The 14,251-nt window shown below is 40.5% G+C and overlaps 1 protein-coding gene across 1 annotated transcript in view; it reads right to left on the bottom strand.

Moving 5' to 3' along the window:
* Nucleotides 1–228: 228 nt before the first annotated feature.
* C10H12orf75 (chromosome 10 C12orf75 homolog) overlaps nucleotides 229–14,251 on the bottom strand; it is a 40,771-nt gene continuing 26,748 nt past the window's right edge. The window contains exons 3-6 of the mRNA XM_031000617.2: nucleotides 5,920–5,955; nucleotides 5,068–5,147; nucleotides 4,249–4,283; nucleotides 229–1,113 (exon numbers count right to left, since the gene is read on the bottom strand). Coding sequence (XP_030856477.1) covers nucleotides 4,279–4,283; nucleotides 5,068–5,147; nucleotides 5,920–5,955 — 121 coding nt within the window. The 3' untranslated portion in view covers nucleotides 229–1,113; nucleotides 4,249–4,278. The remainder of the gene's footprint in view (nucleotides 1,114–4,248; nucleotides 4,284–5,067; nucleotides 5,148–5,919; nucleotides 5,956–14,251) is intronic.

The raw sequence follows: 14,251 nt of genomic DNA, 5'->3' as shown, positions 1-14,251 counted from the left end.
TTTCTTAGTAATTCTTAGCTTTGAAATTTTTTATCAATTTGATGTCCCTGTGGTTGTCATATAGACCAAATATATAAGATAATGCCTTTCTTCCTATGAAAAACTTTGGTTTTTCTTAGTAATCTACTTATATATTATTATCTTCATATGTTTATATAATGTACCTATACATCACAATGCCATGTGTGACTTTAAGTGTCCTTTTGAAAAATAATTAAGAAATGTAAGTGAAGAGGGATAAAAATGTTTTAATTGTTGAAATACATTGGTAAATTGAGTAACTTACATTGCAATACTAAGTAGATACACAAGTCATTATCAAATTAATTTCCAGATATCCCACTAAGCATCCATCACAAGTCCTTGAAAACAGTTATAGAAATAATATGATGAGATGTTGTGATGTAGAATGAGCAACCCAAACAGCTATGAAGTATTTGTAGTTGCACATGCCTTTCACGAAAGAAAATAAAAATGTAATCAAAATGTGCATATGGCATGCAAATTTGAGTTTATTTTTAAATATTGCAATGAAATACACATTGTTCCTAAAAAGGAAATTCTGACATTTAAATGAAATTTGAAAACCAAATAGTAAAAAATGGAAAGAGATAGTTGTAAGAATCCATTTACCAATTTTACAGCTAAAAATTAAAGTGAAGTAGAAATAGCGAAAGATAACAGACAAATATATTATTTTAGGTCATTAATTTATAGTGCCTTATCATCTTAAGTTATAAATAGAATAAGGATTTTGTTATATAAAAACTATCAAAAAAGTATCAGTGAAAAGACATGACCTCCATGAAATGTGCTGAGTGGCCAGGGTGGAAATGTTGTCAAAATGCAGCAGCCCTGGCTGGGCAACAACAGCCTCCATGACAGTTTGTTAACTTGTCTTTCGTAGGTGGCCACAGAAAGTTCCATAAACAAGTGTACTGTTTAACCAATTCCCTTCTATTACCACAACAATATGTACCCAGGGTTTTATGTATACACTTCAGATTTGGGGGAATGCAAAAGGGAAGGGTGACTGTTTAGAATTTCCTTGGAAATGTCTGTGCACATTACAATGTCCCACGGAGCCAAATTCCTTCCAAACTGATGAGCAAGCTAAGGAGACAACAGAAGAGGAGAAAAGAGTGAGCAAACAGGTACAACTTAGGTTAAAAAATGTATTAGCCTTAAGCCTACAAGTTATTTACTGACTTTCTTTTAAGTAAAACACCTATTTAATATTCACCCAATATTAATTTAAGACTTACGTGGCCAGTGTAGAGCCAAGCACTGATGATAATTATATAAAGAGGCAAAGTTGGGTAGGAAAAGAGACTTACAAACTTACAATTAAAATACATCTTGATAAGCAATGCCCAAACCTAGCTGCATGTATATTAACATCATCCAAATTAAAAATAGAGACTGTTCGGTCACAATTCCATCCCTTCCCCACTTGGTCCAAACCTCCTGGGAGAGCCTAGGCCTCCACATTACATGGCACTCCCCCACGGGATTCTGATGCAGCCAGGCCATCCATTGTCATCTGAGCACCATCACTTAAGCCCCTCTGTGCTGGAAGTACTCTGCACATCTAAGTGGGCATAACTTTCAGCCTAGGGTCATCTGCAGAAGAAACTACACATTTGCATCCTGACATAAGTAATTTTAAGGGATTCTGAAATCATTCCTCAATTTGTTTCAAAATCAACCAAACCAAATCAACTTTGAACTTTGGTCACTGAGTGCATTTAGTTCAGAGAGTCTACATGTTAGGTAAAAAACAAACAAACAACAACAACAACAAAAGTGTCTCCAATTCTTTCCATGAAACATCTCTTTTCTAAAGTCATCTCATCAGGGTTTCTGCCCAACAACTAAGGCCTAGAAAGCCATGAGTTCAGACATGTCACAGGTAAGGACCACAATGGATGCTTAGCATCTAAGGAAAATGGGCAGCCTATCAACTTAGGAAACTTTTCAGATAATTCAAAGGAGGCTACAGAAAGACCAGGATCAAACTAATCGTTTAGAGACAGCTAAACACCGCATGTTCTCACTCATAAGCGGGAGCTGAACCATGAGAATACATGGACACAGGGAGGGGAACATCACACAGCAGGGCCTGTTCAGGGGTTGGGGGAAAGGGGAGGAGGGAGAGCATTAGGACAAATACCTAATGCATGTGCAGCTTAAAACCTAGAAGATGGGTTGATAGGTGCAGCAAACCACCATGGCACATGTTTACCTATGTAACAAGCCTGCACGTTCAGCACATGTATCCCAGAACTTAAAGTAAAATAAAAATAAAAATAAGTAAAATAAATAAAATGTAAGAGTAATAGAAAAAAAAGAAAGAGTTAAAGAATGGGGAAAGTTGAGGAGAGAGAGGGGTGCAATAAAATACTATAAATTTACAGCCATGAACAGTAAGAAATGTTTTAGCTAGCTGCCTAAAGTTACATGAGCTTGCTCACCAGGATTATTGCTAAAGTGTTAGTGGCAAACTTCAGATCCACCCACAAGGGTGAGCAATCATCGTGTCTAACACTTCCCATGAGAAAACTGTGGTTGAGACAAGCTGAGGGAAGTTAAGGGATTCATCTTAGGTCTGTGTTGGTAGCAGAGCTGCCCAGTCTCCTGACAGCTATGTAGACAGCACCTCTTTCCACTCTATTTCTATGCTTTTTGAAATACATTCTGTTTCCAGGAGGGTAAACAGCAGTATATTCTTGGTTTCAACTTATCTTTTCTATTTGATACAAATAATAAAAGTACTTCTGCACAGGAGAAAACTAGCAGAGAACTCAGAAATCTATATGGAGGGCTAGAACTATGTTAAAAATACTAGAAATAGAAACTCTCCAGTGACCTCCCAAGAAGAAACCGAATACCCTCTGTTCATGGGTACGAGCGGATAAAACTCCAAAATGTTGCCTTGATGAGCACATCTTCAAAGTAGTAGCTACCCAAAGACTGTTCTAGTTCTTGTCAGGAAGAAACTGGTTACAGTTTCTGCGTCTCCTTTCTCTAGCAGGTAAGTTTGTTTGTCTCCACCTGTGAAATTAGTCTGTAATCCCACCCCATCCCAAATAGCAAATCCAGTACTGGCTCTGGGCAAGAAGTTGGTTCAGTATCAAATCAGTCTTGCTTTTGGTCTGCCAAAGGTTAGATTCTGGTTATCAAAAAAAATTAATAGTATGGTGGTGATGACGATGATGATAGCAGATGCTAACATTTATTTCATATTTAATCCTAACAACAACTCTTCAGTCTAAGCATTGGCTCCATTTTTCAGATAACAAAACTGAGGTCATAAAGGGGAAGGAACGTGCCCAGCTAGTAAATGAGAGCCTGAATTCATAACCAAGGCAACCTGACTTCCAGAATAGAATAGGCTATCCCAGGAGATAGGACATTCCTAATCACTGGAGGCTTCAAAAGAGGTTGGGTGTCATTCACCAGGAGTGAAATACAGTGGAGAGCCCAGCATGGAATGTGTTGTTGGACCCTTGGTGGACCCAGTGAACTAAGATTCTTTGTCTGTATGGAAATGCTGCTCCATGTCTTTTAAAGACTGGTATGTAGGGTAGTTAACAAATGAAAGCTATTTTTCTCTTGTCGTTGTTCTTGTTGTCTTATTATAATTCTAACTCCTAGCTCTTTGCCATGTCCATACTGAACGTGTTTTGTAAAACCAATCTGTTAACTTATTCTCTGATTCTTACTATTCCTTCCTGCATAACTACATCTCTGTTCAGTTAGATTAGAATCAATATTAAGTGTTTGGGACTTAATTGACCGACTGCCCATCTCTACTGGAGTTCTGGTACTGACGCATCTCCTCTCTGTATATTAACCACTGGCTAATACCACTTAAAATCGATTCTAATCTAATCCCCAGTTCTAGCCTCTCTGGTCTCTCCCTGTCATTTCTCAAGTCCTAGGCCCTCAAAGATTTCTGCAATGAAGAAGGGTGAGATCTCAATGTTTTAGGGAGACACTTAGCTTGCTCTTATTAAATAAATATTCATTTTTAACAAAATGAAATGAAAAAAAGTAGCTGAAAGAAAATTCATCTGATTATTCACCTCTTTGCAATAAAACACACTCAATTCCATAGGATGAAACCCCTCCTTTAAATTGTAAAGTTCAAGATTTCTTACAAATTTTTTATAGAGCAAATAATATCTACAGTCCACTCATCAATAAGTCTAAATATATAGAATTATTTAGAAAAATATACAGCACCTCTTGATTCTTGAGTCATGATGTTTTCTTCTAATCTTAAAGAGAAAATTAAGAAAAGTTAAATGTTCAGATCATAAATAGCATATTCTAATTTTCTATAGAACTTTAAACAGGAATGACATACATGTATTTGCTAGTCTAAATCACAAAGTACAGAAAGAACAATGAGGAACAAATATAGTATGTTAAAAATAATGTAATGCAGCCTTGTGTATAAAGCAAACATGTTAATAGTCATTTAAAACTATACATCAGACAATACATTGTACAGTGATTTTATAAATCAGCATTGTTTACCATGAGCCTCGCTTAAAAATTGCCTTGAGCAAGAAGCTATCAGTCAAAAGGTACCTATTAGTCAAAAGGACTTCATTGGCCCCATAATTGCTAACTATTAAAACTCAGAAAATGAAGCCTCATTTAATTATGCAATAGGCAATTATTTTTCCTTTAAACAGCAGATTGCTTATCAGTCAGTCATCTTATATTACAGAAATTTACCTTTCTGTTCTATGAAAATGCCATAAACTTACATAAATATTAGCTTTCATTTTCACACTGATCATTGCTAAAATTAACAAGAAATTAAAAATATGGAGCATAACCACAAATAAAAGCTAAATTATGCTCTGGAATTCTTCTTACCATGTGGGTGGCCATTTCAACCAATGACTGCAATGAACAGACAGTACTTATACATGGTTCACTGCAACCAATATATAGGTTGAGTCGAGTAAGCCGAAATATAAATTTCATGCTTTTTCATAAAACATAAAAATAAATAATTAGGGAAAATCAATAGCACATGATTTCACTTACTTTTCCGAACCGTCTTTGTTTGACTGGACACCATATTGACAGCTTCGGATGGTAGACCAACATATACTCCTCCATAGTTTCTTGATAAAAAGAAATCAAACCAATTTAAATGGTACTATCTATTTACAGGAAGCAATAGAAGCATGGAGTACTCCAAACAATTATATAATTATTAAAATAACTCATGATTTTTCAAAAGTAGAATCTAGAATATTATGGCCCTTGGGAATATAATTGGTTTCCTAGGTTAAAAAGAAGCTATTTTCTTTAAAAAAAAGAAAGATGTATTGCGTTAGTAGAATTTTTAGATATTTTACTCGTAATGAGAAAGAAGAAAAGACTTTGGGATGTTACAATTTAGTAGAGTATTAAATATCATACAGTGACATGTTACAGTTAACATTTATCAATAATTCAGAGTGGTCAACATGGTATGATATTAGGCATTATGGACACACAAAGATATCTTACTAATAGAGATACAAAATGAGGGCAGAGACAGCAAGAGAGAAATGAGGGTGGAGTGCAGTTAATCAGAGAAGTAGGAGGACAGGGAAGGCTGAGAGAATGAAGGGAAGTCATCCAGTTAGGGAGAAGAGCACACCCGAAGGTCATAGGATGAAAATTAGCACACGCCACATGCATAGGACAAAAACCAAGTTTGCCTGGAAGGAGCAAAGATGATGAATCCTGGGCAAGTTCTTTTTCAGACCATATGCCCCTACCTGTATTCTCTGTGCCAACAGTTTTCCTGGCAGAATCTGTGTTATTGGGAATATGCTACAGTGTGTTAAATCCATGAGGTATGGCCAAAACCATTCAAACTAAAGCCAGCTGCAACACCAAACATACCTCCTCTTGTCATCTTCTGTTATGGATTCTTCTGCTCTAAAAGGTCAGAAACATTTGCTATGAGACACTTGGTTACATAGTCGGGGACTTCATTTTTGGTTATGAGAAAAAGGGACTACTGAGTTAAAGTCAATTTTATTTCAAATGTTTCCATCAGACTTAAGTAGAGGAGCAAAACTATCCATCAAGTGTTTCTGTGACAATATTCTGCCTTCGCCTCAATCATTCATACGTTAAAACTTGGTAATATTCTACAAACCAAAATGTGTGAATCCAGCAAATGCCAAAATGCACAACTGCCAAATGAAATGGAAAACTGAGGGCAGCTGAAATTGGAAAGAAGCCTGAGTTATCGTCTTGTGTGTACCACCCACTCCCTGTGTGACAGACAGGCTGTGGGCGAGCTGCCAGCCTGTGTCTCATTTGTAAAATAAGCTGGTTGACCAGATGACCCCTCAGGTCTCTTACAGTCCTAATACATGGTTTTAGATCTCTTATGACACCTCAGTGGCACAACTATAGGTACTGAAAGATTTCTTCAGTGCAAAAAGAGTTAATGCCTATTTGATTTTTTTTTATCCAAAAACATGAGCCATTTCATACATGATCTACTGCAAAGAGAGGGAGAAATGTTTAAAAGGACACATTTAGAGGGGATCACTACTTTGAAATGCACAGCTTCTCTCCTTGCATTAAGAGGAATCCAAGCTGGGCGTGGTGGCTCATGTCTGTAATACCAGCACTTTGGGAGGCCGAGGCGGGCGGATCACCTGAGGTCAAGAGTTCGAGACCAGCTTGGCCAACATGGTGAAACCCCATCTCTACTAAAAATACAAAAATTAGCCAGGCATGGTGACGCTTGTAGTCCCAGCTACTCAAGAGGCTGAGGCACAGGAATCCTTGAACCCAGGAGGTGGAGGTTGCAGTGAGCAGAGATCACGCCATTACACTCCAGCTTGGGCAACAGAGGGATACTTGGTCTCAAAAAAAAAAAAAAAAAAAAGGAGTCCATATTCTACCAGAATTCCTTGGCGTATTTCTAAGAGAATCAGGACACTTTCCTTGAAGCACTAGTTGGCATACATAAGTTGCTTTTCTGAAAGAAAAAAAAAATAATTCAACAAGATTCCAATGTATCTGGCTGAATTCAACTTGTAACGCTAAGGGGCTTCAGTTGAGAAAAAAGCAGACTGCAAACATCTAAATGTCATTGACTCTTCTGATTCAGAGATTGTCTAACTATGATTTTACCCACTTAAAAGCTGTGAATATTTCAAATGTGACTGTATATGTGCATGAGATTTTTGTTTTATTGCAACAGCCAGTAAGTCCAAGTCTATAAAGAATGAAAGTGTAGATTTCATAATTATCTGGTGAACGCTGGCCATGAACAGCTAATACTGGAAGAGAGTGCAAAATCCATCTTGAGACCTAATTTATCCAAACTGAGCACATAACCTAAATTCACTAGATGGTTATCAGCTTCATTTACCTCTTAACGCTGGATTGTTTTTTTAGTTCAAGTGTCAAAGTCATACTAATGGTGTTATGCTTATTGATGTGGTATAAGAGAGAGTTGTTCACTTTTAATTAAAATGGATTTATAATCCTTTAGCATAGATAATGGAGAAATGATGAGGACAAACTCGTTCAAGATAAGTTCTGATAAGAACTGTTTACTTTGGTCCTGAGTGATTAACTTTCTCATGAAATCACTTGAACCTGTATGTAACTGGTAGCTTATGACACACATTTCCGGCCATGACTATTCTTTTCACATCCATTTACATATCTGTTTATTTTAATTCTTTCCCCTTTTGCTTAACTGTGCTTAAGGATATATTCAAGGTTTTAAAATATATTTTCACTTTCCCAAATGTAAGAAAATAGTCATTTACTTTCTCCTATTAAATTATTCAATATCTTAAAACTCAATCTGTGTTCTCCATTATAAAATTAATCAACAACCTCACACGTATAACTGGCAGGAAATGATAATGTAGTTGCCATATTTATTGGATAATAAATTAAGCTTCAGATATAATGCCAAATCTTAAAAAAAAACTACCTATAAAGACTTATAAGATGTCCACTCTTTTTTTTTTTTTTTTTAATTGAGACAGAGTCTTGCTTTGTCACCAGCCTGGAGTGCAGTGGCACAATCTCGGCTCCCTGCAACCTCTGACTCCCTGGTTCAAGTGATTCTCCTGCCTCAGCCTCCCGAGTAGCTGGGATTCCAGGCCCGTGCCACCATGCTCAGCTAATTTTTGTATTTTTAGTGGAGACAGGGTTTCAACATGTTGGCCAGGATGGTCTTGATCTCCTGACCTCGTGATCCTCCCACCTCGGCCTCCCAAAGTGCTGGGATTACAGGCTGAGCCACCGCGCCCGGCCAGATATCCACTCTTTTAAACCTTCCAGTAAGTTGTAAAGCCTGCCTTTGCATACACACTCCCATGTATAAGACTGTCACTTCATCCATTCCTTCCACAAACAGTTATTCTACAACACTAGGACTAGAGACCAGGACTCCGTGGGTATAATGGTGTCATTCATGAGTCTCTCCTGTGTGTCAGGCACAGTGCAGGACACTGCACATGCATCCATGCTATTCCTCACAACAGCTCTGAGGGCCTAGGCCTGAGGAACCAGGTGCAGAAAGCCATGTAATTCATAAACATACAAGACTAACAAGCATGACCAACATCCATACCCCATCCATCTGGCACCAAAGCCATGCTCCGCATTCTCATTCACCACTCTGCTTCTCAGGTAGAAAGATGTAAAAGTCAAAAACACTTCCTGTGAAAGACCAACGTAGTGGCTTCTCCTAAAGTGGGCGATTCACCTCCATACTGCTTTTGCAAAAGCTTTGACCATAACCCCATCTCTCAACCTGATTGTGTAACTATACTAGGCACTTTGCTAATCCTATTATATCAGTTCATTTAATCCTTACACAATCTTGCAAGACCAGTACTACTCACATTTTAGAAATGAAAAAACTGAGTAGCATGACCGAAGTTACGAAACTAAATCATAGAGCCAGAATTCAAACCCAGATTTGTGTAATCCTGATTCCTGCTTCATACACTGTAGGCCCATGCTAATTTGCATTAGAGAAACATGCACCTTCCCGCAGCTGGAGCGCTCCAATTTTTTTTTTTTTTTTTTTTGAGACGGAGTCTTGCTCTGTCACCCAGGCTGGAGTGCAGTGGCGCGATCTCAGCTCACTGCAAGCTCCGCCTCCCAGGTTCACGCCATTCTCCTGCCTCAGCCTCCCCAGTAGCTGGGACTACAGGCACCCGCCACCACACCCGGCTAATTTTTTGTATTTTTAGTAGAGAAGAGGTTTCACCATGTTAGCCAGGATGGTCTCAATCTCCTGACCTCGTGATCCACCCGCCTCAGCCTCCCAAAGGAGCTGTCCAATTTTTATCATCCCACTCATGAAAAGTCAGAAACAAGATGGTAGAAGAGTCCTAGTCTGTTTCATCAGCATGAGAAACAACCTCTAACTGCTGCCAGGGACCATCAATCTTTGCAGATCTTGTCAAATTGCCACATAAGTCATTTTTATACAAAGGTTGTTCTGAGGAGCAGTTACATTAGAATCTATTCATCTGGACAACCAGGTCCACACTAAGGTTAAATCAGAAAGCGGTGGTTGGTCTAAACCAACTCTTCTTGCGGAAGGATAGGTCCAAGCCCTTGTGTTGAGCTGCCTGGGGAGAGAACCAAATGCCGTCCTGCCAGTGTTCAAAGGGACACAGCATCCTACCTGTTGGGGTGGTGTGGTCCTGCCCCACCTGCACAAGCTTTAGCGTAAGGAAGAAAAATGGGTCAATACACAGCAATAAAGACCCCTGGTAAAAGGAAGGCCCAGACATGTTAAGCCAAAGCTCCTGACAGGCCCATGCGATTGCCTCAGGTTATTAGGTTTTTAGGCTCCATAGTCTAAAAAGTCTAAAAAGCACACCTTCTGGTAGGGGGACTCATTTCCCTAAAGGTCGTTTTTTGGTAAGAGAAGTGGCTGTTCAAATCTGGGATGTTAAATTTATTTTATCACTCAACACTTTTACAAGAAACTTTAAGTCTTTGGGATTTGAATCCTTGTTCTCAAGTTCTCAAGCGTTGAATAATGCCCTAGCTATCCAAACATCAGGGCTGCCCCATCTGCAAACCATTTTAAGGAATCAACATACCTTTTTCCCCTCACAAAACTCTTTATTTTGAAAGATTTTACCTGCCTTAATAATTTCAGCCTGGGCAACATGGCAAGATCTCATCTCTACTAAGAACACAGAAAATAAAATAAAAGTAGCCAGGTGTGGTGGTGTGCACCTGTGGTCCCAGCTACAGGAGGTGGCGGTGGGAGGATCACACGAGCCTCCCTCTTGTGAGGGAAAAGGGTACGTTGATTCCTTAAAATGATCTACAGGGCAGGCGCGGTGGCTCACACCTTTAATCCCAACACTTTGGGAGGCCGAGACAGGCGGATCACCTGAGGTCAGGAGTTCGAGACCAGCCTGGCCAACATGACGAAACCCCGTCTCTACTAAAAATACAAAAATTAACTGGGCATGGTGATGTGTGCCTGTTATTTCAGCTACTCGGGAGGCTGAGGCAGGAGAATCGCTTGAACCTGGGAGGCGGAGGTTGCGGTGAGCCAAGATCACGCCATTGCACTCCAGGCTGGGCAACAGAGACAGACTCGGTCTCACAAAAAAAAGATCTAAGATGAGGCAGCCCAGATGTTCACCTGAGCCCGGGAGACAGTGGTTGCAGTGAGCTGAGATCACGACACTGCACTCCAGCCTGGGTGAAAGAGCAAGGCCCCGTCTCAAAAAATAAAAATTGTAATAATTCACTTGTCAATATTTTCTTACACATGTAAGTGCCAAAAGGAGCTTCTGATGGGCATGGGGGAACTGAGGTGCCCACAGATAGCTTATGTCATTCAAATCAAAGGCAAATAAATTTTACATTTACAGGTACACATCACTGTAGGCACACATAGATTTCTATTAGGTTTCAGAAGTTACAAAAATAGTGTCTGGTCCTTCTTCAGCCCTGAGGATCCAGAATGTCTTGCTGGAAATGGCCATGCTCAGGCCAGAACATCCACAGCCACATAAGCTCCTGGATGAGCCACTCCGTTCTTCACCAAGGATGTGATTATTTTCTTTTCTGGTCACTACAGCTCCAGTTGTAGGGCAGTGACCACTGCATGCTCTGCAGCTGTGATTGCTGATGGACTGCAAAATTTGTCCCCCAAACCAGAGAAAGAAATGGGGAGGGAGAGCAGAACACAGAGCCACACCCTCCCCAGCCTTGTGAGAATAGCAGCCAACGATAGGGCCCAGAAGGTCTTCAGAAGGAGGCAGCAAGGCCCTAGTTTCTGCAGTCAGTCCTAATGCAGATCAGTAAGAGCAAGGAATGAGATGACTTCACCCTCTAGAATCTTCCCTCAGAGATCAGGGCCTGGAGATTGAATTATTCTGTGCTGGAGGAGATAAACAAAGTGAAGACAAGGCCAATTCACGGTGGCTGAAACTAGAAAAGAGGTCAAACTGTTCTGCTGCACTTGATCACACTCTTTGGGAGTTAATTGGTCCAAACATCTCTACAAACTCAGTTTAAACATAATCTTGCTCCCGTAGAAAAGGAGCAAGTGGACATACAGCAACCAGGATAAATCTCTCATGGTATAATCGTAATCTTTTTTTTTTTTCTGGAGAAGGAGTCTGGCTCTTTTGCCCCGACTGGAGTGCAGTGGTGTGATCTCAGTTCACTGGAACCTCTGCCTCCTGGGTTCAAGCGATTCTCCTACCTCAGCCTCCCAAATACCTGGGACTATAGGCACACACCACCACGCCCGAGTAATTTTTGTATTTTTAGTACAGACGGGGTCTCACCATGTTGGCCAGGCTGGTCTTGAACTCCTGACCCCAAGTGATCTGCCCGCCTTGCCCTCCCAAAGTGCTGAGATTACAGGTGTGAGCCACTGCGCCCAGCCAGGAATAATCCACTGCTAAATAGTAGCCTCCTGGGGTGGAGGGCACAATTCAGGAAGCAATGCCCAGACGCCCACAAGCCAACGCACTAAAAACTGGAAAATGGGAGAGAAGCAACTTAGGGGCAACAAGAGTATCCCTTAATCTACTATAAATGGGGAAGAAACCTTGAAGATAAGGCTTATACCAAGAGAACCAAAATGCAAAGTTAGAGGAGATAAGGGATCAGGTGCCATAAACCAAATCACCTAAAAATAAAAAGTAAAAGGTGAATTCTACCAGTTTGCCTCCCACCACTTCTGGCCTGGCCCCAAGCATTGAAGCTTATCACGACTTCTTCAATTTCACAACCATGGAGTCAAACGTTGGTGCCGACGCAGTGGAAGAGAAACTAGCCCAAATTACCAAGGGATCAAGGGAAATCTGGAAATAAGTACGTGGCACATCAAGACAAATCCTCCTCTTGCTAGGGGAGCTATGCTAGACATTAAGCCCATTAGAGAAGTGAAAGGGGAAGGAAGACCCAAGGGAAGGGACTGGAACCAAGTGCTGGGGTTTGGTCGAAACATCATCTGCTTTACAGCTGTGCCCAGGGCCAATCTTAGAAGGAAGACTGACTTCTGGAGTCCAAAGAGTGCTGGAGGAAGCCAGTACTAAAGGATTTACATTAATTTTACTGAGCAGTGATTCCATTTTCTAGTTGCACACGAGCCACTACTCTAAAGAATAAACTTGTGTAATAAGCTTGTTTTTCCAGGGTAAGCATGACTGAAAACCTATTGGTAAATTGCTTTCTCTGGTATCAAGACAATGTTTTGTTTCTCCTCATCTATACCATTTGAAAAATTTGTGGAAAGTAATGTAACATTTGAAAAAATGTAAGACTGAAATATTTTTTAATCATAACCTCAAATACCATCTTATCAGGAAAACCTTGTATTTATTTATTTATTATTATTGTTTTGGTTTTTTTCTGAGACAGGGTCTTGCTCCGTAGCCTAGGCTGGAGAGCAGTGGCACAATCATAGCTCACTGCAGCCTCAACCTCTCAGGCTCAAGCGATGCTCCCATCTTGGCCTCCCTAGCAGCTGGCACCACAGGCGCACACCCCGCACCTGGCTAACATATATTTTTTTTGGTTTTGTAGTGATGGAGTCTCACTATGTTGCCTAGACTGATCTCGAACTCCTCAGCTCAAGTGATCCTCCCACCTTAGCCTCCTGAGTGGCTGGGACTACAAACACATGCCACCATGCCCAGCTATAAAACCTTTTAAACCACAGGAACGTTCCCTAAGAACCATAGAACATGTATTCACCAATTTGGACCAGGTTTAAAAAATACACTGAGCCCAGCGCAGCGGCTCACATCTGTAATCTCAGCACTTCAGGCAGCCAAGGCAGACAGATATCTTGAGCCCAGGAGTTCAAGATCAGCTGGGGCAACAAAGGAGACCCTGTTTCTTCAAAAAATACAAAATAAAATAGCCAAGCATGCTGGCTTGCACCTGTAGTCCCAGCTACTCAGGAGGCTGAAATGGGAAGACTGCCTGAGCCTGGGAGGTCGAGGTTACAGTGAGTCATGATCGCACCACTGCACTCCAGCCTGGGCAACAGAGCAAGACCCTGTGTCTGTCTGTCTGTCTGTCTCTCTCTCTCCTCTCTCTCTCTTTCTCTCTCTCTCTCTCTCACACACACACACACACACACACACACAGAAAATACATTGGGCATTCAACTAAAATCAGGTCTCCTTTTGTTAGCAAAAAAATGTAGCTTCTTTTATCAAAGAACAGGTGATCAAGGAGAAAGAATGAGTCGAGGTTCAAGCCACCCGTTGAGTATCATAATCATCTCCTAGCCTAAGGTCACACACTTACAGGGCTCTGACTCAGACTTGCAGTCATAGCATTAATAAAACTGTTTGCAGAAACAAGTGTTATTCAAGGTGACCCCCGTAACTCATATTCTCCCCACTTTCAACGTCTTTTGGGATTGTTGAAAAGATAAATCCTCAGTCGATGGTTTAAACATGACTCACTGTTGTAGAGTAAGATACTGTTTAGTGATATGTACCTTACCAAAGTTGGCTTGACACTCGGCATGCAAGAAAAAGACAGAAGAAAAGAAAAGAAAAAAAAGCAACTGACCAAAGGCAACCACTGCAACTAAGATTACAGATGGATGGCTTCGGGTTTCCTCTGTCTCAGAGTTTCTATTAATTCCACTTCTAGTTCACTTCCTGTGAACTTACTAAAACCAGCCAGGTGCTCTTCTTACCCTTCTCAGGGTGAATAGCAGTGCTGATCCAGATTC

This window comes from Gorilla gorilla, chromosome 10 (genome assembly GCF_029281585.2).
Source record: "Gorilla gorilla gorilla isolate KB3781 chromosome 10, NHGRI_mGorGor1-v2.1_pri, whole genome shotgun sequence".
Classification (NCBI taxonomy): Eukaryota; Metazoa; Chordata; class Mammalia; order Primates; family Hominidae; genus Gorilla; species Gorilla gorilla.
The sequence above is the reverse complement of the archived record's forward strand: the minus strand, read 5'-3'. Positions and strand labels throughout refer to the sequence as shown.